The 23041-nt window shown below is 31.4% G+C and overlaps 4 protein-coding genes across 5 annotated transcripts; 3 read left to right on the plus strand and 1 right to left on the minus strand.

Annotated features, from left to right (window-relative positions):
• Window positions 1-56: 56 nt before the first annotated feature.
• On the plus strand, window positions 57-4200 carry LOC137826030 (proteasome subunit beta type-7-B-like). The gene is made up of 9 exons (XM_068631877.1): window positions 57-159; window positions 293-453; window positions 2195-2336; window positions 2453-2549; window positions 2640-2709; window positions 2810-2914; window positions 3293-3391; window positions 3481-3568; window positions 3953-4200. The coding sequence occupies exons 2-9, from the start codon at window positions 313-315 to the stop codon at window positions 4024-4026; spliced, it is 816 nt and encodes a 271-aa protein (XP_068487978.1). The 5' UTR covers window positions 57-159; window positions 293-312; the 3' UTR covers window positions 4027-4200.
• A 6782-nt stretch (window positions 4201-10982) lies between these two features.
• LOC137827322 (transcription factor bHLH130-like) lies at window positions 10983-14954 on the plus strand. The gene is made up of 7 exons (XM_068633600.1): window positions 10983-11156; window positions 11588-12226; window positions 13230-13558; window positions 13827-13997; window positions 14129-14194; window positions 14289-14357; window positions 14598-14954. Exons 2-7 carry the CDS (start codon window positions 11605-11607, stop codon window positions 14667-14669), a joined length of 1329 nt encoding a protein of 442 aa, XP_068489701.1. The 5' UTR covers window positions 10983-11156; window positions 11588-11604; the 3' UTR covers window positions 14670-14954.
• A 1288-nt stretch (window positions 14955-16242) lies between these two features.
• LOC137820306 (ras-related protein RABA4d-like) lies at window positions 16243-18883 on the plus strand. Of its 2 annotated transcripts, XM_068624317.1 has the most exons (3): window positions 16415-16789; window positions 17648-18142; window positions 18709-18883. In XM_068624317.1, the coding sequence occupies exons 1-2, from the start codon at window positions 16563-16565 to the stop codon at window positions 18105-18107; spliced, it is 687 nt and encodes a 228-aa protein (XP_068480418.1). In that variant the 5' UTR covers window positions 16415-16562; the 3' UTR covers window positions 18108-18142; window positions 18709-18883. The 2 variants fall into 2 exon arrangements, with proteins under 2 accessions (XP_068480408.1, XP_068480418.1); XM_068624307.1 differs by lacking the exon at window positions 18709-18883 and having other exon boundaries at window positions 16243-16789; window positions 17648-18360.
• A 700-nt stretch (window positions 18884-19583) lies between these two features.
• Window positions 19584-22757, minus strand: LOC137820313 (cytochrome P450 705A12-like). Its single transcript, XM_068624333.1, has 3 exons — window positions 22077-22757; window positions 20900-21236; window positions 19584-20378 (listed from the first exon to the last, which is right to left on the minus strand). The coding sequence occupies exons 1-3, from the start codon at window positions 22655-22657 to the stop codon at window positions 19755-19757; spliced, it is 1542 nt and encodes a 513-aa protein (XP_068480434.1). The 5' UTR covers window positions 22658-22757; the 3' UTR covers window positions 19584-19754.
• Window positions 22758-23041: the final 284 nt, after the last annotated feature.

Here is a 23041-nt window from a genome sequence, read left to right on the forward strand (position 1 = left end):
GTAAAATCTTTCCCTATTATTTTAGCAAAACTATTCATTTAGGTATTTTTTGTGTGTTATTTTAATAGTTGAAAATAAAGAATGTGTAGAATAAACATAGAAAAGCTTCTTCTGATAATCAATTACCGTTCATCTGAAAAGCTTGTGCAGTTCCTTACGGTGAGCATCGTTTCAAATTTGTTTTTCTCTTTTCAGTTTTCAAAACCCTAGATTTTTAGAATATGGCATTTTTATGTTATGTTTTGTTGAATTGGGAGCAGTTACTTGATGTTCTACTGAATTGGTTTTGCAGGATCGATTTGCATTTGGAATATGTCTCCGTCGTTGGATCTTCCTCCCAAGGGTGGCTTCAATTTTGATCTATGCCGAAGAAATGCAATGCTTGAAAACAAGGGTCTCAAGGCCCCAACCTTCTTGAAAACTGGGACCACTATAGTCGGATTAGTTTTTCAGGTTTGGAATCTCCCATTTCATCGCTCTGATTTATTTGTTTTGTTTAAGTTTACTTGTTCTTTAGAAGGGTTTGTATACATAATCTTTAATAAACGTAGAAGGCTTATCATCAGAACTAGACCAGGAGAGAGATTTAGTTATACCAACAAAAACAAGGAGATCATTGCAAAGGAGAAACATATGCTGTTCTTGTCTATGTTGTGTGTGAAGAGTTGGGAAGGGAATGTAGAGAAACAGAATTTGAAGTAATGGAGGAAAACTAAGGAAGGAGGAAGGTGAGAAGAGGAAGGAACACACAGATACTGAAATGAACAATTGGGTAAACATAAGTAGATATAGTAGTGAGCTTTTAGGCTTTGAGACAAGGTTGCTATATTTTGGTTTTTAAGTTGATCCATAGTGTGCTAAAGAGTGACATGGGAGTGGTGACAGAGTTTTTGTATGAGATGGTGTGGTTGGTGTATGGGAGTGACCTCCTTCCTTATATAGAGTGGTGGGATGATCCTATTGTTTTTTGGTTTCCTAAAATGCCCTTGGATGGCAAATAATTGTGAGGCAGATGACATGTTAGGCTGAGTTGCTCTTTATGGACAGTACCCCATAAATGAAGATAACTACATGCAGGGTAAGTAGCCAGTTGTGTAAGTACTATTATTGAAAGATATTTGCAAATGTTTTCTTGATGTTCACCAATTTGAGGTTTCCATGTCTCAATCCTTCCAACCTTCCCAAACACATCTATAAGACTACTATAGAACGCTACATTCAAATCAGCACCTTTTGATTTTGCTTCTTCAAATAACATATATGCTTCATCAAGCCTGTCAATTTTTGCAAGTCCATCAATGACAGAACCATAAGTTACAACTGTTGGTTGGAGACCCTTTGTCTTCATTTCCTCCAGTAATTGGTAAGCTTTGTTGACCTTTCCAGACTTGCAAAATCCATCAATATCAATGTTGTAAGCATGGGTGCCCAAATGTAGTCCTTGTTCCTTCATATCATAAAATAACTTGTATGTTTCTTTTGAAAATCCTGCTTTTGAATTAAAATTGAGTAGCTCCGAACATCAGGAGTTAAACCCCGAGCCTTTATTTCTTCAAATAAAGCCCTCTCTTTCTCAATTTCACCAGCTTTGAAATTGTCCATTGTTTTATAGGGAGAGAATATGGCAAGCCTAGACTGGCTCTGGATATCTTATTTGTTATTTTCGGAAATCTTCTATTGAGTAGGACTATTAGTCCACTTTCTCTCTCTTTTTTCTGAGAAATTTGATTATTGATGCTAAAAATATCTTATAGTAAAATATTTAATTTTGTTCTTGAATATATGGATGATTGGACTGGGTGGCATTTACAAACAGTTGACAAGAAACAATGTAGTAAAGCTCCTGCATTGATTTACAAAATTTGTAATATTTAAGTGCCTACTTTAAGAACAGCTTATCATATCGAACTCAACAGTTGATGTTGAGCGGGTTCCTTTAGCTTTTTTCATTTCTAAATTGTTCCATTAGCTGAGGTACAATTGATGAGGCTTTGATTTTAATGTTACATTTAATATGCACATTTTGTATTATAAATTTGAAACTAAGTTGCTTCTTCTACAAAGTAAAGGCCACTAACTGGGAATTGTACCAGTTGGTATTTGTGCTTATGTTGATTGCATACTTATATTTTAATATTTGATTTGTATGTTATAATCTAAAGTTGAATTTTCACATATAATCAACTTGCCTCAGGATGGTGTCATTCTTGGAGCTGATACTAGAGCAACTGAAGGGCCTATAGTGGCTGATAAAAACTGTGAGAAAATTCATTATATGGCACCCAACATATATTGTTGTGGAGCCGGCACTGCTGCTGATACAGAGGCTGTAACAGGTATTTGTTTTAAATGCACCTTCCTTTCATATTTGTTGCATTATGACTTATGGATAGTTGCATATGGATTAACTTTTGTGTTCACTTGAAAATGAGAAGTTTGTTATTTCCTGTAGATATGGTTAGCTCACAGCTTCAACTACATCGTTATCACACTGGCAGAGAATCACGGGTTGTTACAGCTTTGACCCTTCTTAAAAAACACTTATTCAAGTTGAGTTTTAGAACTTGCTCATCAGTTAAATTTCTCTCTGTATCGATCACTGGATTCTGTATTTGACTTTTTTTTTACCTATTGTGCAGTTATCAAGGTCATGTCTCAGCTGCTTTAGTGCTGGGTGGGGTTGATATCACTGGACCTCATTTGCATACAGTTAGTTCATTGCTTAAAACTTTTCTGTTATACTCAAACTTTCCTTGTTTTGAATGCTTATAGTTCAATTCCTCATTAGTTTTGATGACTTGCTTTACAGATTTATCCTCATGGGTCTACTGACACCCTTCCATTTGCAACAATGGGATCAGGTTCACTTGCTGCAATGTCTGTATTTGAGTCCAAATACAAGGAAAGTTTGAGTGTAAGTAAGCATATTAGGAACAAACTTAGTTATAAATAACAACTTTGTTTAGAGGAGTGCATTTGGTGCATTTGTGTTAAATGGTGGTGCCACATTTACGAACTGCTAAGTCTGGTATGACAGTTCTGTAGATCACAATAACATGTTTGTAATTCAGATTTTTGGCCTTATGCCATTGATAACACTGGTTTGATTGCATTATAATCATTTTAATGGAATAATATAAACCAAATATGTCTATTTCAATTCTAAATGTAATTGCTCATTATATTTGTTATAATTGATAATTGATACTGTTGATGTGATGATGTTTTAATTTATCATGTTGAAATTTGGTTGAAATTTTAATTTGATTTAAAACATTTTGTTGTGGTGTAGAGGGATGAAGGCATAAAAATAGTTGTTGAGGCAATATGTGCTGGTATATTTAATGACTTGGGAAGTGGAAGTAATGTTGACGTTTGTGTGATAACTAAGGTGAGTGCCTAGCTGAATTCTAGAGTTTGTTATTCGATCAGGGTCGTCTAACTTAATTTCTACCTAATCTCTTCACTAATGCTTCACAGGGACACAAGGAATATCTCAGGAACCATCTTCTACCAAATCCACGTACCTATGTCAATCCAAAAGGCTTTGAGTTCCCCAAAAAGATAGGTTTGTTTCTAAATTTGCCAATTTATTATGCTTCAGACTTCAATAAACCCTATGTTTTTGCATAGTAATAGTTTGTAGTTTAGCATGACATTGTGGCTCACCTTGTGAAAATGATGATTTTGAGAATTTGGTATGTTGAAGTATTCGAACTTAGATAATATCTGAAGTTTTACCATTTCCTTTCAATTCCTAAGTAATTTGCATTTTGTCTCTGTAATTTCAAATTAAATAATCTTGTTGAATGGATGAGTTAGCATGGTGTAAATAGCTATACAATAGTTTAGCATATATTAGATGGAATGGTAACAGGTATGCGAAAGGCAGGAGAAAAAAAATGATGTTAGAAATTCTTTTAGTGTACTAAATATAAATTATTCATTGCAGAGGTCCTCTTAACAAAGATTACTCCCTTGAAGGAGAAGGTTGAAGTGATTGAAGGGGATGCCATGGAAGAGTAACTATCTTCCCAGAAAATAGTTGGTGTTTGAGTATGAAAACTTAGTCAATGGCTGTGATATTTAATTAGATCGTTGCAAGTTATTTAGTCAAATACCCAGTTGGTTGGATTGTGGGGAGAAGATGCTTACCAATATACATTTTGAATGATGAAAGATGTTTTTTTTTTCTATCAATTTTTTTCTTTCTAAAAAACAGTTTCTAAGGAGATTAACTTTGTTAGAATGGCATAAGGACGTTTAAGGAGCAAATTGTACATGCATGATCTTGACTTGACCATCAAATAAATATGTATGATCTTGATAGAAGATATGCATGATCTTGTCATTTAAGTGACTGAACATATGCATGATATCTAATAAATTCCTCAGTATGAATAAGTCTAATATTCCTACATATACTAATAATATTAAGAATATTTAGGATCAAATATATATCATTACTAAGACTTCTAAAAAGTATAAACATTTGGTAGATTTCTACCGAGCATATTCATATGCGATAGAATAATATTAATATTAGTATGTTAAGCTAAAAAAATGGAAACTTTCAAGTTTTTATGTTTTTTTTTTTAATTTAAGACTTATTATGTCTTATTTCTTGGATGTTTTATCTTAGATTTTTACTAAACATAATGTGTACTGAGTTGTGACTGATATTTGAACATCAAATTCGTTCTACAAAATTTACAATAAATTTTTTATTTTATTTTATTGATAAAAGAAGTCCAAATGAAAAATTATTAGTTATTTAATGTTAACTTTTGATACCAATAAAGTCACAAGAATACACATAAAAAATAATATAACATTACTTTGTCTTCTAATAATAAATAATCCATATAACTTTTAATAACCTATAGTTTGTGTTAATTGGTGATGGGATGAGAATATAAAAGAAATTTATATTGTTATTGATATTTTTGTTAATTGTGCTCTAAGCCAATAATTAAATGGAAGAAGATAGATAGAAAGAAAAGAAGAAAATGCACACTACATTGAGGTTTGATTGAAAGAAATGTTGAAACTTGGTCTAAGATCACACACATCTCCACAAAAAGAGAGTGGTTAGGGTTTAAAAAGCTAGTCAACTGTCCGTACACTTACTCATATAATTTTGTGTATAATAATGAACATGAAAGTCTTGGTCTTTCTTTACAAAGCAAGTTTTTAATTGTTTGAGATCATCACAATAATTGACTTCATATAATGGTGCAATGTCAACTCTCACACCTCATGTGGCTTGTCAATGGCTAATCACTTTCAAATCAAATCAATCCAATAATCTCACAATTTCAAGCTTACATTAATGGGTTATGGTTTAAATAACTTAGTTTAATTAATATTCAAAATCAACATCTTTAAAAGGAAACTTAAATGGGACAAAAACATTTTATCTCCTCCTATTGTTTTAACTTTTCTTAGATTTATTTATTTATTACTTTCTGAAATTTAGGATAAAATTAGTTTTATTATTACTATTAAAAAATTATTAAATAACAACTAAATTTAGAGACCAAAATAATTGGTATTTAAAATAATTTTTATTTTCAATAAAGAATTATAAAATAGTTTTTAAATTGGTATATAAATTAATTGTGAATGTTTTAGTTTTTAAAGTAGTATCTAAAATACTAATTTAGAATATAAAGTAATTAGTAGTTAAAATAATGATTAGATATTAGTTTATAAATTATTTTACAAATTAATAATAAAAATTACTTTAAATATCAATAGTTTTTTTAATTTATAAAATGACCTTCTAAATTAAGTCAATAGGTAACTAATTATTTTACTTTCTAAAATTAATTTTTATTTAATGATTTTTTTTAATATATGTTAAATAAAAAAATATTTTTAAGTGTCACAATTTTTTTAATTAATAACTAACACTTTTTAAGATCTATCTAATTTCTCAAATTTAGTGGTTAAGAAGTGATTTTTTTTTTCTAATTTGGGCACTGATTTTTTGAAGTTTTAAAACTTGATTTACCACCACAAAATTTAAAGACTCATAATTAAATTTCTATTATTAACAGAAGTTTATAAATAAATCTTAATGATCACATTTTTTTAGTTTTTCTTCCTTTTTGTATAGCTTTTAATGAATTTTGATGAATAATATACTAACCCTCTTGCTTTGAATAAAAGGTAAAAGAGCTTAGTGTTTGAAGTTGTTGAATCTTTGGGAGAAATTATTGAATTCAAATATGTTGGTTAACATGTGAACACAACTATTGTCTTTGACTAAAATAATAATAATAATTATTATTATTATTTTTTGTTGAAAGCCAAGTGAGTGAAGAATTTTCCAATATACTGTATACACTGAATCAGTATTCCGACAATTTGGGAGGAATCTGTATAAATACACATATTCTGAGTATAAACGACACAGTTTAATGTGAAACAAAGAGTATAAATACACACATTATGGTCAATAATGTCTAAGAAACCAATGTAAAGTTTACTTTTTTTTTAAAAATTATAATAAAATAATTGACACACATTATTGTCAATAATATCTAAGAATCCATGTAAAGTTTACTTTTTTTTTAAAATTATAATAAAATAATTGAAAAGTAGGGAGATTTGAGTAGGATCTGATAATGTAAAACAAGTAAGATAAAATGATGAAAAAAAGTGTTGAATTTCAATAATTGAAAAACTCTCACATAAAGTAATTTATATTTAGCTTTATCAAAATTACTTTGGACTAGTATTATTACGGAATGAATTGATTTAATTATGGTTTGAAGGGAATAAGATTAATTTAGTTTGAAATAATTTGTAAAAATGATCGGTTCGAAATTATCGAGTTTGTTTATATTGGAAATCCCACATCGACTAGAGATTAGAGTCTTTCATAGTATATAAGTGATACTTATAACTACAAGTATAATCCTAACTAACTAAAACATATACAATTATTATTGGTTAGTAAATATTTTATAAAGGAAACAAATTATAACTACAAGCAGAATCCTAGCTAATTAAAACATATAAAAATTATTATTTATTACTAGAGGATCTATTGCCTCCTCATCAAACTATACATACACTCTCTAGACGTTAACAATATGATAATCTACTCTAGAAAGAGTTTAATATACAAAGTTATACATTTAAGTTGGATTATATATATTTTTCATGATTTGGAGAAAGAACACTTCTGCATAGCTTGTAAAAAACATGGTTTCAACATCTCTCCTACTTAAACTTAAAGCCACAACTTGAGTATGGAGCTTTATCACTTGAGTGATAGTGTTGTGTACCTGCAATAAATGCAATTGCTTAACCAATCCAGAGTTCAAGTGACATATGCATTTTGAATTATGAACAAATACTATTATGCAAAAACAAATACTCATGTAACTATGATTAGGTATGTCAAAAGTTTGAATTTGTATTCAAATTGTCCTAAGATTAAAACAAATTGTTTTAGCGAGATAAGAGTATTGTCTAAGGACCACAAATAAACTCGTACATGTGAGTTTCATTTGAACTCATCCCAATATTAATGGAGAATACCCAATATATATACAAGTAATACTTAATTTTTTAAGTTAAATAGTTGGAAGATCTGTATGTGCGTACTTTTTCTCTTTGTGTCCCATACTCCTTCTCCTCTTAAATCACTAAACATTATTGATTTATTTGGTACTCTATTTTAAAATTCATACAATTATAATATCTTCTTTATTATTTGAAATTAAGAAAAAAAAATTATGTCATTTTAACATTGAAATCTTTTATAATATCTTATTTTTTATTGCATTTTTATTTTTTTTAAAATATTTTATAAAATTTCACCAAATATAAATATGGTATATACAAGTATACCCTTTTGATACAAAGAAGAGACAAATTTCATATTCATTAAATATAAAATATAAAGATGAATATAAGTTTTTCAATCAAGAATGTAAACAAACCCATTAACTATTCTTAGTATTATCCATTTATACACCCATGTACAAATACAGTATTTATACAATTTCATCAAAATCTTTAGTTGTACATTATAAATACCATGATCCTGATTTTGAGAACCCATTTTCCTTCTTCCATTGCTTGCGGCGATAGCAACGATGTTGCTGTTGTTGTAGATTTCTTACCATTTCAACCAACTTTTTTTTGTCTTTTTTTATAAATTTTCCCTAAAATATCAAATGTTTGACATAGCAACTAGCCAAAGCAACACGAGATTCACATGTGTAAAACACTAATTAACAGCACAAAAAATAAATAAAAAATGGGTTACTCAAAGTTTGACCACTATTACCAATCCTTTTATTTAATAATAATAATTATTAATCTTTGTTCTTAATTTTTGACTTTTTATGAGAAGATTAAATGCTATGGCCACTCATATTTTTGTGGTTCTTGATTGATGCTAGCTGGAGGCTTAGAAACTCCATTGACTTTTTCATTTTAATGCAGTTTTATTCAATTAAAGAAGAACAAAGTTGCTTCTTATTCACACCTGTGAAACATAGAGTTTATTTTAATTACCAAGATTGTTCATGCTCCTACCACAAAATCATTTTCTCTTCACTATATTTATCTATACAATAAGTTATCTAATAAGTTTTACAAAAGAAATATACTGGTTCAGACTAAATTTAAACATGTTAAAATTCACACAAAAAATATGTAATTTAAATGAGAATATATAACAATTTTTTAAGAAGATATCAAATATTTTTTAAACATTTAAAATTAAGAATGGTAATCATCAATTTCACATGTAACTAAGAACTTTAATTAATTTATTTTGAAATTTGAAATTCTAACTAATTATATTCCAAAAATAAAATAAATCTGAATAAATTATGGCACTTTATTATATTATCTTTTGAGATAATAATAGTCAAATCACCATTGAACAGCAATTTTTCAAAAAAGTTAAAAATTATAAAAAGAAAATTATTGTTTCCTAGTAAAAGTTACAAACTCTGAAAAAAAAAAGTATAGTAAACCTTCAATATCTACTTTGTTTTCCTAAAATTTATATCAAACTTCAGCCCCCAACCTTATAATACCAAAAAACAATGAAAATATAAAAAATAGAATGATAGAAAAATAAAAATATTGTTAACAAAACTATTAAGTTTATAATTTTGGTCTATTAAGTTTATTCTTGAATCCATTTGAAGGGGGTAAGTTAAAATTTGTATTTTTTTAAATAAATGGATAATTTTAAATAATATTTGAGAAAAGATGAGGAAAATGTAATATTTTATTGGTCTTATTATAAAATAATTTAAATGCAAATACTTACACGTAAAAAATTGTCTTGTTGCTTTCGTTAGTTATGCTTTGGCCTAAAACAGTGGGCTGAAAATTGAAGAAGCACTTGACCTGGACTCAGTTATTTGTTTTATTGTGACTTTCCATTGAACCAATTAAGAATTGACTAAGGAAATTTATTTTGAACCTTTCGTAGACATCACCAGCCACTTTATTTTAATTTAAAAATATCTTCATGCAAATAAATAATTAAATAAATAAATCATATCATTATCATAATCATAGCCACCCTCAATTAAGTTGTGTGAAAACAAAATATTTTAACAGTGAAAAATAAACAAAAGGAAGTTTCGGATTAAGCACATTTCTAAGACTAATTAACATTTTTCTTACTAAGCATGGTTCAATGAATACATCTTCCTTTCTTCCTTTCAGTCTACAAAGTTGAATAGTATTCATGTAAGACTTCCACCAATCATATCATATTACCAAACATCTTAATTAATCAATTAACATATTTATGCATAAAATAAATTTTCAATGGATAATGTGATAAGATGTTGGATATAGAGATAAAAGAATATTTCATAGTATACACTACAAGAAAATCATGAAATAGAAACCAAATTGTAGAAACCAAAATAATTAGTTGCAATAGTAACTAAATTAGAGACCATTTTAGAAACTAAAAAAAAAATTGGTTTCTCAATTAGTTTCTATTATTTTATATTATTGTTAAATAGTTTCTAAATTGGTATCTAATTAGCAACCAATGTTTTTGCTACCAAATTTAGAAACTAAATAATTGGTAGTTAAAACCTTAGTTGCTAATTAGATACCAATTTAGAAACTATTTAACAATAATATAAAATAATAGAAACTAATTTAGAAACCAATTTTTTTTTTTTAGTTTCTAAAATGGTCTCTATTTTAGTTTCTATGTAACTAATTATTTTGGTCTCTAAAAATTGGTTTCTATTTCATGATTTTCTTGTAGTGATATAAATAAATGCAAATCTTATTTTATAAGCTGGTTTTATAAGATTGAGTTAGACGTTTATTTTTTAATATGGTATTAGAGTCATTTTAGAGTTTATCCTAAATAAAGTATTTATTGAACTAATCAGGTCACCCGTTATCGAGCTATTGAATCGCTATCGTCACACACGGTCAGTCTCGACGTGAGAGAATGTGTTGGATATTACATATTAACAAGACACATTTTATAATATATAAGTCAAATAAAATAACTATTTGCTTTGTGATTTTTCAAAAATTTATAAAGGAAAGTAAGATTTCCTTAAATCTATTCAATCATGTTTATGCATCCAACAACTACAAACCTTACTATAAAGTGCCTTTCCTTAGTAACAATGAATGATTTTTTGTTATAGTTTTCTATTATAGATTTTAACAGGTAATGAAGATTTAATAAAGAGAAGTTATTTATAGTATTACTTGAAAAAATAGTGTAATGAATGCACTTTCTGAATTGAGTAAGCATGCATAAAGAAAGTCAGATTCAGAAACACACATTCTTAAGGTTGGCCAAATCACGGGGTAATATATGTTTGGTCAAAGGGAAGATGATGAAGAAAAAAGAGAGGAGAAAAAGGACAAAAGATTATCATGGACCACTCTATGTCATCATGGTATTATCGTTATAATCAAAAAGTATAAGGGTGATAATCACTGAACATAAAACTACATAAATATACCTCAAAGGCAAGACATTACAACCTTAGCTTTCATCATCTCTTCAACTCCTCTCTTCTTCTTCTTAATTCTGTGTCAGGATTTTGAGTTCTCATCCAAACTCTTCAAGCTGAACAACCTTAGCCTCATTGGACTCTTAACAAGCCAGTTTTTTTGAGTTGCATGTATGCCCTTTTTTGTGTTTCAATTTCTTTTTAAGATTTATGATCCAAAAGCTACTCCTGTTATGGTAGGAGCAGAATTCAAGAAAGATTGTAACAAGAAATAATGTTTCTCATTCTGTATGAAAGACACTTTTTTTTTTCTGACTCCTGTCAGATTCTGCTGCTTTTAACTTTGTTGGGGACAGAATTTCCATTACCCTTTGGAATTTTGGTCTTAAATTTTCTAAGAAATCTCGTGACCAAGTAATTGCACAACCATGTATAATTTTTCCATGAAAGAAACATAGCTAGTTAAGTAAATTCTTTTTCTTTGGGGGTGCTTTTCAATTTCTAATGAAGAAAAGTTCAGACTAGGAAAGCTGTTGCTTAGTGTTAAGATATGGTTATTGGTTCAGAAAGCATAGAATGATAACTTTTCTTGTTGTTTTCAGGTAACTGTGAAGATAGGATGAGCATGGTGTATACTCATGGAGTGAAGTATTCCCAAGGAGTGGCAAAGATGAACTCAGAGATGGATTCAAATATTGGTCAACAACATTGTCACCAACAAAATTCTGGGCTAATGAGGTACCGTTCTGCTCCAAGCTCATTGCTCACAAGCCTTGTGAACAGCAGCAGCAACATCAACATCAACAACAACATTGGATGTGTCAATGGTGAGACTCAGCAGCAACAGAATTATCCTCCCTCCACAAATTCTGAAATGGAGACCATGTTTGCCAAGTTGATTTCTTCCAATGATTCTGAGCCTTTGCAAGAGTTTGAAGGGAAGGCAGTGAAGGAAGAAGCAGGGGACACTGTTTCACAGCCACCACAACAGCACAATGGTTACTCTTTCGGGTCATCACCTCAGATAATGTACCAAACTCAGCAAGTTCAAGGCTTTCCCATGGCAAATGGTTCTTTAAGGTCTGCAGGGAATGGTTTTGATGGCTCATTCAGTGCAGTGAATTCCATGGCTTCTCAGAATTCCACACAAACCAAAATGGGTGCTTCCACCAATTGCTCCAATCTCATTAGGCAAAAGAGTTCACCTGCAGGGTTTTTCTCCAATTACTCAGTTGATAATGGTAAGACCTTTCATCTTACCTGGTAACTCTCATGGAATTTCATTCCAGTTAAACTTTCATATAAAGATTCTTACAATTTCTTAAAAACTAACCCAAAATATGATTTTCAAAATAGTTACTGTCAAAGTAAACAACCTTACCATACATGAAAATCTATAATTGGATTCATATTGTTGGAGTATTCTATTTTGTGTAAAATTTTCTTCATTCTATGAATGATGATGTGTTCTCTCATATGGGTTAAATTCAAAAGGATTTTCCATAGAGTTCATTTGGTCATGTGAATAGAAGAGGTTATTGGATCATTTCTGATCTAAGATTTGCATAAATTTTAAACTAATATTCTGGAAAGTTTGCTAGTTAATTAATTGGCTTCAAATCAAGTCAGAGATCCCTTTTTTTTCCTGCAGTATTGCTAAATATAGTAAAGCAATTGGGGGTTGCTTCTACAGAATATAAAATGGAATATTCATTTCCTGCATAGAGTTGACTTTTGTTTTAACTATTCTCATTGAGAAATTAAAATCTTTGAATAAGAAGAAAACTAATCATATAGTACATTTGGGGGTGAAAAGAAGATGTGAATGGAAGAGATATCATGAAAGAATCTGAGAAATGAAGGCACAACACAAGAGTCAGCTGTGAAAGTACTAAAAAAAATATGGGTCACAAGGAGAATCCTTCAATTATATGCATTTTTTTTTTCCTTTGGGTATCAATTGCAGATTCAAATATTATGAATTGAGAAATAGACTTTAATAAACATTTTCTCTCTCCATCAAATACTTGCTTTGGTTGAGGAAAGATGTTAATCTTACTCTCTTTCCTTTTTATTTTCTTTCAATAAACCAGACAAAAAAGTATCATTATCTTTGTTTTTTTCTCATTTGTGTTTGTTTTTCATCAAAGATATCATCAGTTTCAGTCAGATTTGTTCACACCTGAAGTGTTTTTTAGTGTTGTAAAGAGTATAAACGTTTTGTTTTGAATGCAAAACTTGCAGCACTGAGAGATATGGCTAGTTTTAGGGGCTGTGATGTATCAAATGGACAAGCTATTACATCCACCAGTGGGTTAAATGGTACTTTGAACTTCTCATCAAGGTCATCCTCTTGCTCCACCAGAATGCCACAGATTGCTGAAAATGGAAATGAAGGTGTGGAACCAAATTGTGTTGAAAGTAGAAACCTGAGGAATGACAATGACAACACCAAGTGTTACATGCCAAGTTTCACCACTGACTTCTGGGATGGTTCTGTAATCAGTGCCCCCAGAACAGCTAGCAACAATTGTGAAATATCATTTTCCACTTCAAATGCAATGGATATTCAGGTATAGAAGAATTTACTCAAGAAACTGAATGAGTGACATTGTGTGATGATGCATGTAGCCGACCTCAATGAACATTGGCCTATTTTTATTTTTTATAAAAACTTATACAACTTGGTATTTTAGTTTGACTGATACCTCAAATAACAATAATTATCAAATGAAAAAAGTATTATTAAAAAGAAAATTAGGAGAACTAGAACAAAATCTATATGTTATGAAAAAAGCTTTTTTACCCATGTTGTTGATAAGTGAAAATTTATGTTTTCAGGATGCAGATTTTGGATATCAAAAAGTTGGTCTGACCCATCATTTGAGTCTGCCTAGCTCTTCTAGTAGAATGGCTACCATGGAGAAGTTATATCAAAATCAAGGAGTTGTTCCATGCAAAATTCGTGCCAAGAGAGGTTTTGCCACTCACCCAAGAAGCATTGCTGAAAGGGTAAAAGTCTCATTTGATTCTACTGTTACTTTAGGATCGCATCAAAACCTTGATCATATGGTTGCATAACTATTTTATGAAGTGTCTGGTGCTGACCTTCTTCATGTGTTACCTTGATGTGCATATTTCAGGAAAGAAGAACAAGAATTAGTGCAAGAATCAAGAAATTGCAAGACCTTTTCCCAAAATCAGACAAGGTAAACTAACTCACTCTCTCTCACTATCAAATCACATTGTTCATTGAAGCTTTTCCATGTGCATTTTGATGACTTCATGCTCCCCTCTTGACAGCAAACAAGCACATCTGATATGTTGGATTTGGCAGTTGAGTACATTAAAGACCTGCAGAAACAAGTCAAGGTACTGTGGAAATTTAAATCTTCACATAAATCCTTATAAAAAAATACTATGTATCGTTTTTTTAACATATGTTTTAGTCTAGTTGGGATATCAGATGATTGTTTTTACTTGAAGTATCAGCTTAACTAAGATGTTAAGTTGTATAATAATACCTAACATGAAAGTTTTTATAAAGAAAAACACATTACCCTCCACTATAATCTTTTCTTGTCTAACCAAATAATTTTACTCATCTTGCAGATGCTGGCTGACACTAAGGAAAAGTGCACTTGTACAAGTAATCACAAGCAATATTCTAGACCTTGTGCCTGATTTATATCCTTGTAGATCAAACAAAAGAAGGAGCTTCTTTTTGTATTTATCATTTGGTGTACCAAAATCTAGGGTCAGTGTGATTATGTAGACTAGTGCTAATATTTGGTGGTATCCAAGAAGTTAGGCTCAGCTCTATGTAAATCTCTTCAGTTTTGTTTTTCATTTTTTTTTTCTTTCCATTGCTTGATTTAAGGATCATGATGTAATAGCAAGTTTAGAAAGAGTCACTGTAACTATTGTTTCTTTTTACTCATAAGAGGTTTGATGGCATTACAAAACAAATTTGAGTCACATACTTATTTAAGACCAAGTTCTTCATGGAAGAAACAACCAATTCCATATTCCTTAAAAGTAGTTAATATACATAACCTTAATCATCTATGTTAATCATATTTATACATGTACATGTGTTGGATGTATGATTTACAAACATGACAGACAAGTAGGACTTAGATTCTCACTGAACAAGAAAGAATTATCAATGTATAGAAAAGTGGAAATGACAACAAACAAAGGGAATCATAATTAATACATAGACAAGACACAAAAGTTCAATAACTAAACTAAACTCAGTCTTTATCAACAAACATAAGTAAACTAAACATCCAAACGCTAAACCTATTAAACCGACACTGCGATGAGGATATAGAAACCGCACAAAAGACATCACTTCTTCCAAATGGTATCATCATATGCTAATGCATACCATCCATTTTCTTCTTTCATTGTATAGGTAAGTGAAAAGGTTCAATTGTCTCTTAAGGGAATATACACAACTGTTTATGATGCAGCAAATTCATCATTTTTTGTAAGATTTAATTAATTGTCAGTATCTATCACAGTTTATTTTACCTTAAGCAGGGAATTCCTCACATAATATCAGCAAGGTATTATACATTTAATTCCATATTCAACTTCATTTTGATTATTCTCATTGTAAGTTAAACTACTTCCTAAAATATATTATATTTTAAACTGTTTCCATACATAAATAAATGTCATAAATTATTTCCATACATATTTTTTTTGTTTAATCCTCAATTTTAAATTAATATTCACTTAAATCTTAAACTGATGTCAATTAATAATTTAAATTATTTTCATCAATAAATGATCGTTTTATATTTAATTATATCATGATGTTTTACTTTAAATCGAATCATTTCCCAAAACATTTTTCATATCTAATTATTTTTAAATAAATTCAATATTAAATTATTTATGTAAATAATCACCTAATTTTAATTAATCAAAATTTTTAAATTAATAAATTAATATTCCATTAAATTTTGGATTGATGTCAATCAATGATTTAATTTACTTCCATAAATAAAGGAAATTCTGTATTGTTACTTCTAATATCAGTCTAATTGAAATCTAAGTTTTAAGTAATGTTTAGAGTTTTTATAAAAAAAAAATTAAATCATTTATCATATTACGTTTTTGAAAACTAAGATTACTATGTTACATTGAAATTGTTGTGTTTGATGATGAACACTTACAAAATTGTAAGTAAATACTTCCTTTCAGTTGTTACAAAAGTGTCAATATCCCAATCTTCCTTTCTTGTCGTGTGTCCCAAGTTGCTGTCCAAATTCCAAACTGTAAACTCTGTTTTCCTCTGCTTTCAGCAAAAGAACGCTTTTCAGTGGCAACACAAAACCAACATTGGTGAATGAAACTGATTGACATGCCATTTTTCGCTTACCCAATTGCCTCTCCAACCAGAACCAACCACCCCTTTTTCCCTTTCCTATAAAACAACCTTCCTTCCAGCCACACAAACCCTGTGCATAACAGAGAAAAAAAAGGCCTCGTTTTTATGCAGAAAACTCAAAAGGGTTTGCATTGTTGAGTTCGGTTCTCAAAAGGGTTATTTCTTGAAGTGTAATGGCTCAGTGGCAGGGTGATGCTGATGAGGGTATAGACTACATGTTCAAGATTGTGATGGTTGGTGACTCTGGGGTTGGAAAGTCTCAGCTTCTGAATCGATTTGTGAAGAACGAGTTCCTCATGAAATCGAAACCCACAATTGGGGTGGAGTTTCTGACTAGGACGGTCGTGATGGACCACAAGCTTGTCAAGGCACAGATTTGGGACACTGCTGGTCAAGAAAGGTTCAACATTTTTCTACTGTGCATTCATTTTCAAAGCTAGTTACTTTTTTTTAGTATTATGATGTGGTTTTGTGCCACAGTTTCACTCTGCTTGTTGTGTTGAGGTGAAATTGTTTTTTCTTAGGAAAATGATTAAGAATACAAATAAGATCTGAGAGGTAGAGATTGAGATCTCATAAGATCTTGAGTCACTGAAAACAGCATAGTTTTTTCAATATAATATAATCAAACCAAAAGATGCATGTGGGTGAATTATGATCCTTCAACTAAATATGATAATCATTTGATGGCTTCTTGGTGGGCTCAATTGTTACATTTTTGCTGCAAAAGAATAGGGAAATGTGTGAAGAGTTTTAACCAAGGTTCTTAAAAACTGTCCATGACAATGAGTTCAACCGCAACATCAAGATCTTGGGCCTTTTTGCGATTGCATTGTGGTTGCATCGGCCGAATTTGTCTACAATTTCCCTTTATGTCTAGAATCACAAATAAATTGCAATTTCAACTACCAACAAGTCCTTGGTTGGAGTGGTACTGAACTTGGTCCCCCTCAGTAAAGTTTAGGTCCAAGCCCTAGTTAGTCATTGGCAAAGTCAGTGACATTCCATACCAATAATATGTACATGGTTTATCCAAGAAATTTGCAATTTAAAACCTTGGTTTTAGCTGTAGTTACAAAATTCTCCTGTGTATTGCATGCCAAATTCAACTTACCTTGAACTGCATAACCATATGCCTAATTGACATGATTTTGTGTTTTATTAGTTTATATAGATGTGGTTGATTTGGTTTCTGAAAAGTGTCCTTAAAATGAATGTCTATTTCATTTTCATGAGGCAATGTTGGCATTCATAACAGGTACCAGGCAATTACAACTGCATATTATAGGGGTGCAACCGGTGCATTACTAGCATACGACATAACCAAGCAGCAAACCTTTGATCATGTTGAGAAGTGGTTGGATGAACTGAGGATACACGCGGATCAAAATATACTTGTGATGCTTGTTGGCAACAAATCTGACCTGAGTTCTCTTAGAGCAGTGCCTGTGGAGGTGGCAAGAGAGTTTGCACAGCAGGAGGGTCTATTCTTTCTGGAGACATCTGCACTTGACTCCAGCAATGTGGAATCAGCTTTCATTGGTCTCCTCTCTCAAGTATATAGAACAGTTAGTAGGAAGCAGATCCTTGTGGATGGACATGAATCAAATTTTGATAAAGTAAACCTTGAACTTGAAGGAACAAAAATTAAGATGCCATTTCAAGAAACTGAATGCCAGAATGCTAAAAAGAGATCCAATTGTTGCAGTATTCTTTAGGATTTTGTATTCACCTAGAGCCACCTTTATCTTGGGTAAGGACTCTTTTGATCTCTCTCCCATGCTGTTGAGCATTATATATATACTTTGCCATCTACTTTTCCTTATAGCTGTTAGGCATAGTTTTGCAAACTCAAGATGATACGTGATGAATTTGAGTAGTCTGTTCAATGTATCTAGAAGTGAAGGCTTTTGCCATGACTAATGCTCAAAGCTGTGCTTTCCAAGAATATGCAAATAGGACTTTTTTTCTCTTAGCTATACATGACAGGCAAACACCACTTTTAAAACAATTCATGTTGCTATTGAATAAAGTTTAATTATAAAGTGAACTTTAAGCCTAATTTAATCTCATAAAACCGATTTATGAGGTGAGGTTTACACCCACTTATATATTATGAAATGTTCTAATCTCTAATCGATGTGGGATCTCCAACCATCTAAGGAATATTTTCGGTGTTTCTATTTATCTTCAAGCTTATCTTTGCTAAAGTTGTTGTCAACCCCCAGTCCAGGCACTAGTTTTTTTTATATTGTTTTGATTGCATACTACCTTGATCTCAGCATATTCCGGTTGATGTGATCATTAATTTTCATTTAGGATTTATATGTTATGATTGGACCAATCCCATTACGAATTTCTTTAGTCCAGCCAACCAGATGTAAATGAGGCTTGCAGAAGATAAAGTTTCTAATCAGTTTGCAGAAGACTTTCAATAATGTTGAATCAGAGAAATGTTAATGTTCCTCTGCAGTGGAATTGTTCATATATTTAGGTTTGTGATAGATCTCAATTTCTTTACTTTCCCCGATCTGCTTTTCATGATGATTAATTAGTAGTTAATAAAAAATAATTTAAAATATAAAATAGTTAATAACTAAGATTTTAGTAATTAATGATTAGATATCAGTTTAGAAATTACTTTATAAATTTTTATTAATAATAAAAATCACTTTAAATACTAATAATCTTTTTAATTAATAAAATTATAACTAATTATTTTTGTTTTTTAAAACTAATTTTTTATAAGTGTGTTTAAGTATAATATTTTGCGCACGATCTTATTATCTAAATAATGTGAATTATAAAATGTATAAATGCAATCCTTTTCAAACCTAAATACTTTTATGATTGTTTTGTGTTTCTAAAACCAACAATTAACAAATAAATTAATTTTCTATGATTTAAGCTATAAAATAAATATTTTTCAAAATTAAGATAAATGTCATATAAAAAGTGAATTTGAAATCCAATTTTAGTTTTAAAATAAAAAAATATATTTTAATTCTCCTTTAATTTCAATAGAAAAATAATATCTTTTATCTTCCTTTCTTTTGTTTACCCTCTTTTCTTTTTTATATTAAAAGTTATGTTGAAGTTCACCTAACTTGTGAGCCATCAAACACATGCACACACAATGGTTTTGGCCTTTTGCCTTAATATGGATCATTTGGGTTGTAGGTATTCATTACGTATTGGAATAGAATGGTTACTGAATTATTGATCCAAGTTCCCATTTCAGATACAAAGTTGTGGCGTGTGGATTACAATAACTTCACTGATATCTATCTGCATAACTCTTCACTGATATCTATTTGCATAACTCTACACTGATATCTATCTGCATAACTCTTTACTATATTGAGTCATACGTCATATGGATCAAAATGTACCACAGGAACACAGATAAGGGGGTGAACCATTCTCAAAGACAAGCCAGACCCAGATTGCATATTCACCTTTTCTCCTTTTCCATCTTCACCAATTTTCCAATCAAAGCACTGCACCATAGCAGCCACTGCAGTGTTTATCAAGATGAAAGCAAGTGCTGTTCCTGGACACCCTCTTCTTCCACCTCCAAATGGCACAAAATTGAACTTCATTCTGTTACCATCACTCAAATCCTCTTGCAAGAACCTTTCAGGGAGAAACTCATTTGGGTGGTCCCAGGAATCAGGGTCCCTCATTATGGCATACAAATTGATTGCCACTGCTGTCTTTGGTGGCACATCAAAGCCATTTATGTTGCAGTGTTCGCCACACTCTCTTGTTGTGACTGGTGCTGATGGATAGAGTCTCAGTGTCTCCTTCACAACTGCTTGCAAATATGGCATGTTGGCAACATCTGACTCATCCACTAGCCTAGCATTGCCAGTCACCAACTCTATCTCCTTTCTCACCTTTTGAAAGGCTTCAGGGTGGTTAAGGAGCTCAGCCATTGCCCATTGCATGGCTTCTGCTGTGGTTTCTGTGCCTGCAATGAAGAGATCCTTGTCCCACAAGAGAAAATTCATTTTAAGTTTCATAGAGTCCATCAAAATCTTTCTTTTTTTCAATAGCACAGAAACTGACACTGATATGATATGACACGGAGATACGTATAATCTCTAAAATGTAGGACACGAAGATACGATCTATATATTATATAATTATGAATTATATAAATTGACAATATAATTATGAATTATATAAATTGACAATAAAAATTTATGTGTACTAAGATATTTTTCATGGCTGGTTCAAAATGATTTATTCTTTATTTTTATAATCATAATAAAAATTTATACAATAAGTTGAGTTGTAAGAAAATTAACGTATTTCTCCTTTTAAAATTGTGTTAGACTCATGTTAGAATTGTAAAATATCCAACAAATATTTTTTGAATTGGACACTGATACATGTCGTACCAGTATTGATGGTGTCCGATACGTGTGTCCAAAATGCAGTGTCCGAACTTTATAGACAACAATTACTAGTGAAAGCAAAGATGAGCATGATGAAAGAGTCTTACCAAGAAGAAGGCTTTGATATGAGTCCTTGTGATCCTGAACTCTGCATGAGCATCATGGTGAACATCTAGCAGAATGTCCATCAAATCCCTTTCACTATCTTCATCACTACGATCTCCATTGTGACGTGATGATCTTTTGTGTTCATGCTCCTTCAGCACCTTCTCCAACAACTCATCGTACCTTCTGCTCACATCCAAAGCCTTTTTCCCATACACCCAGAAACTCAACTGCTTCAGAGGACCCAACACATCCCCAAAGCATAACTTTGCAGCAAGCTCAAAGGATTCCTTTACCAGCTTTCTGATCCTCTCTGCATCCTCGTATTTCTCCGAACAACTTGTGCCAAAACACAGCAAAAAGAGTTCGATACAACCATGTTATTCAAATCTAAACAATATCATCACACAAAAGGCTTTGTTGAGGATCCCACACACATCGTATTTTCTCCTATTTAACCCCTCCTCCACCCCTATTTTTTTATTATAAAAATAATTTAAAGTCCATAATCTTAAGAAAATAATACTTTATTCTTTCTTTAACAAAATAACTTTTACTTTTAGTGTATTTCTCACTTGTGTTTTTTTTAGTTCAAGCTATGAAGAGATATTAAAACATATCCATCTAACTAGGGTCAAATTAATCATAGAAATATTCTAGTAAAAAATGTACTTTTCAAGGATATTTATTGCATAATAATGCACCAAATCATAACTATAAAAGCAAACATCTTAATTACAACAATAAAAACAAACAATTTTTTTACTGAAAGAATAATTTTAAAATTATATTAGTAAAATCATATAGTAAATTTTTTTTTATTGAATGGAATATTTTTAAAATTTTATTGTTCAAATTAATAAAATGGTACATTTAAATTTGCATTTTTCAAATTAATCATAGGAATATTCTAGTAAAAAATGCACTTTTCAAGGATATTTATTGTAGAGTGATGGTGGGTTAACAATCATACACCATATCCATAAAAAGAATTAGAACTATAGAAAGAAACATTTTTTTAATGAAAAAGAAGAATTTTAAAATTTGATTACTCAAATCACACTTGTAAAATGCATTTAAATTAATTTGCATTTATCAAAGGTAACAATTTTCTTTTCTTGATTGCATTCATTACTAAAGTTAGCCAAATAAGTGTAGTAAGAGAGAAGCAGTGAGTACCAAGTGCTCATGGCCATCCTGCAAGTAACGTTGTTGGTGAGTTTGATGAGTTGAGGACCCACATCGATTGCACCACCCTTCCCTCTCACATTCTCCAACACCCCTTTCACCCAACTCTCCATCTCTTTCCTTCTCACCTTCTTAGACCGTTCCAGTTGCCGCGGGGAGAGCAGTTCGGTCACGCACAGTTTCTTCACCAGCCGCCAGTAGGGGCCGTAGGGGGCGGTCACGAAGCCGGCGCCGCCGAAGGGGAGCTTGTCGGCGAAGGCGAAGGCGGGGCGGTAGGAGAAGGCGAGGTCGTGGGTCTTGAAGATGTGGGCGGCGACTTCGGCTGAGGAAACGAGGAGGAGGCGGCGGGCGGGGCCGAGGCGGAGGAGGAGGAGGGGGCCGTTGGCGGCGGAGAGCGCGTGGAGGGAGGTGTGGAGGGATGGGGAGAGGAGGTGGAGGTGGCCTAGGAGAGGGAGGCTTGGAGGGCTTGGTGGAAGGTGGAAATTGTTGGAGGTGGTTTTTCCACTGTACCTCAGAACGAAGAACAGGAACAAGAACATGAACAGGAACAGGAACAACACTGTCTCAATCATGGTGTGTTCACTGCATCAACACTTCTGATGTTATCTTATTTATTCAGACCAAGAAGTGGATTACGCATATTTCACAACGCATGCGTCACACGCATAATAATATATTAAGAAAAATGATTTTTTACACCCATTTTTTCCTTTGCTCCAAAACAACTTTTTAAGTGTTGATTACTTATGTGATAGGAGTATTTTAAGCATGAGACGAATCTAATTTGTCAAATTATCACAACTCATATATTAATAATTTAAGATTTAGTGACACCTTCACAAAGGTAAAATTAATTAATTAATTTATTTATTTGTGAGCTCTACTTGAGTTGGTGAATTTTGTTTTGAAAAGGTTGCTTAAATTTAGGTTTTGAGGAGGACATTCAAGAATTGCAC

Source organism: Phaseolus vulgaris, chromosome 11, assembly GCF_000499845.2.
Source record: "Phaseolus vulgaris cultivar G19833 chromosome 11, P. vulgaris v2.0, whole genome shotgun sequence".
Taxonomy (NCBI): domain Eukaryota; kingdom Viridiplantae; phylum Streptophyta; class Magnoliopsida; order Fabales; family Fabaceae; genus Phaseolus; species Phaseolus vulgaris.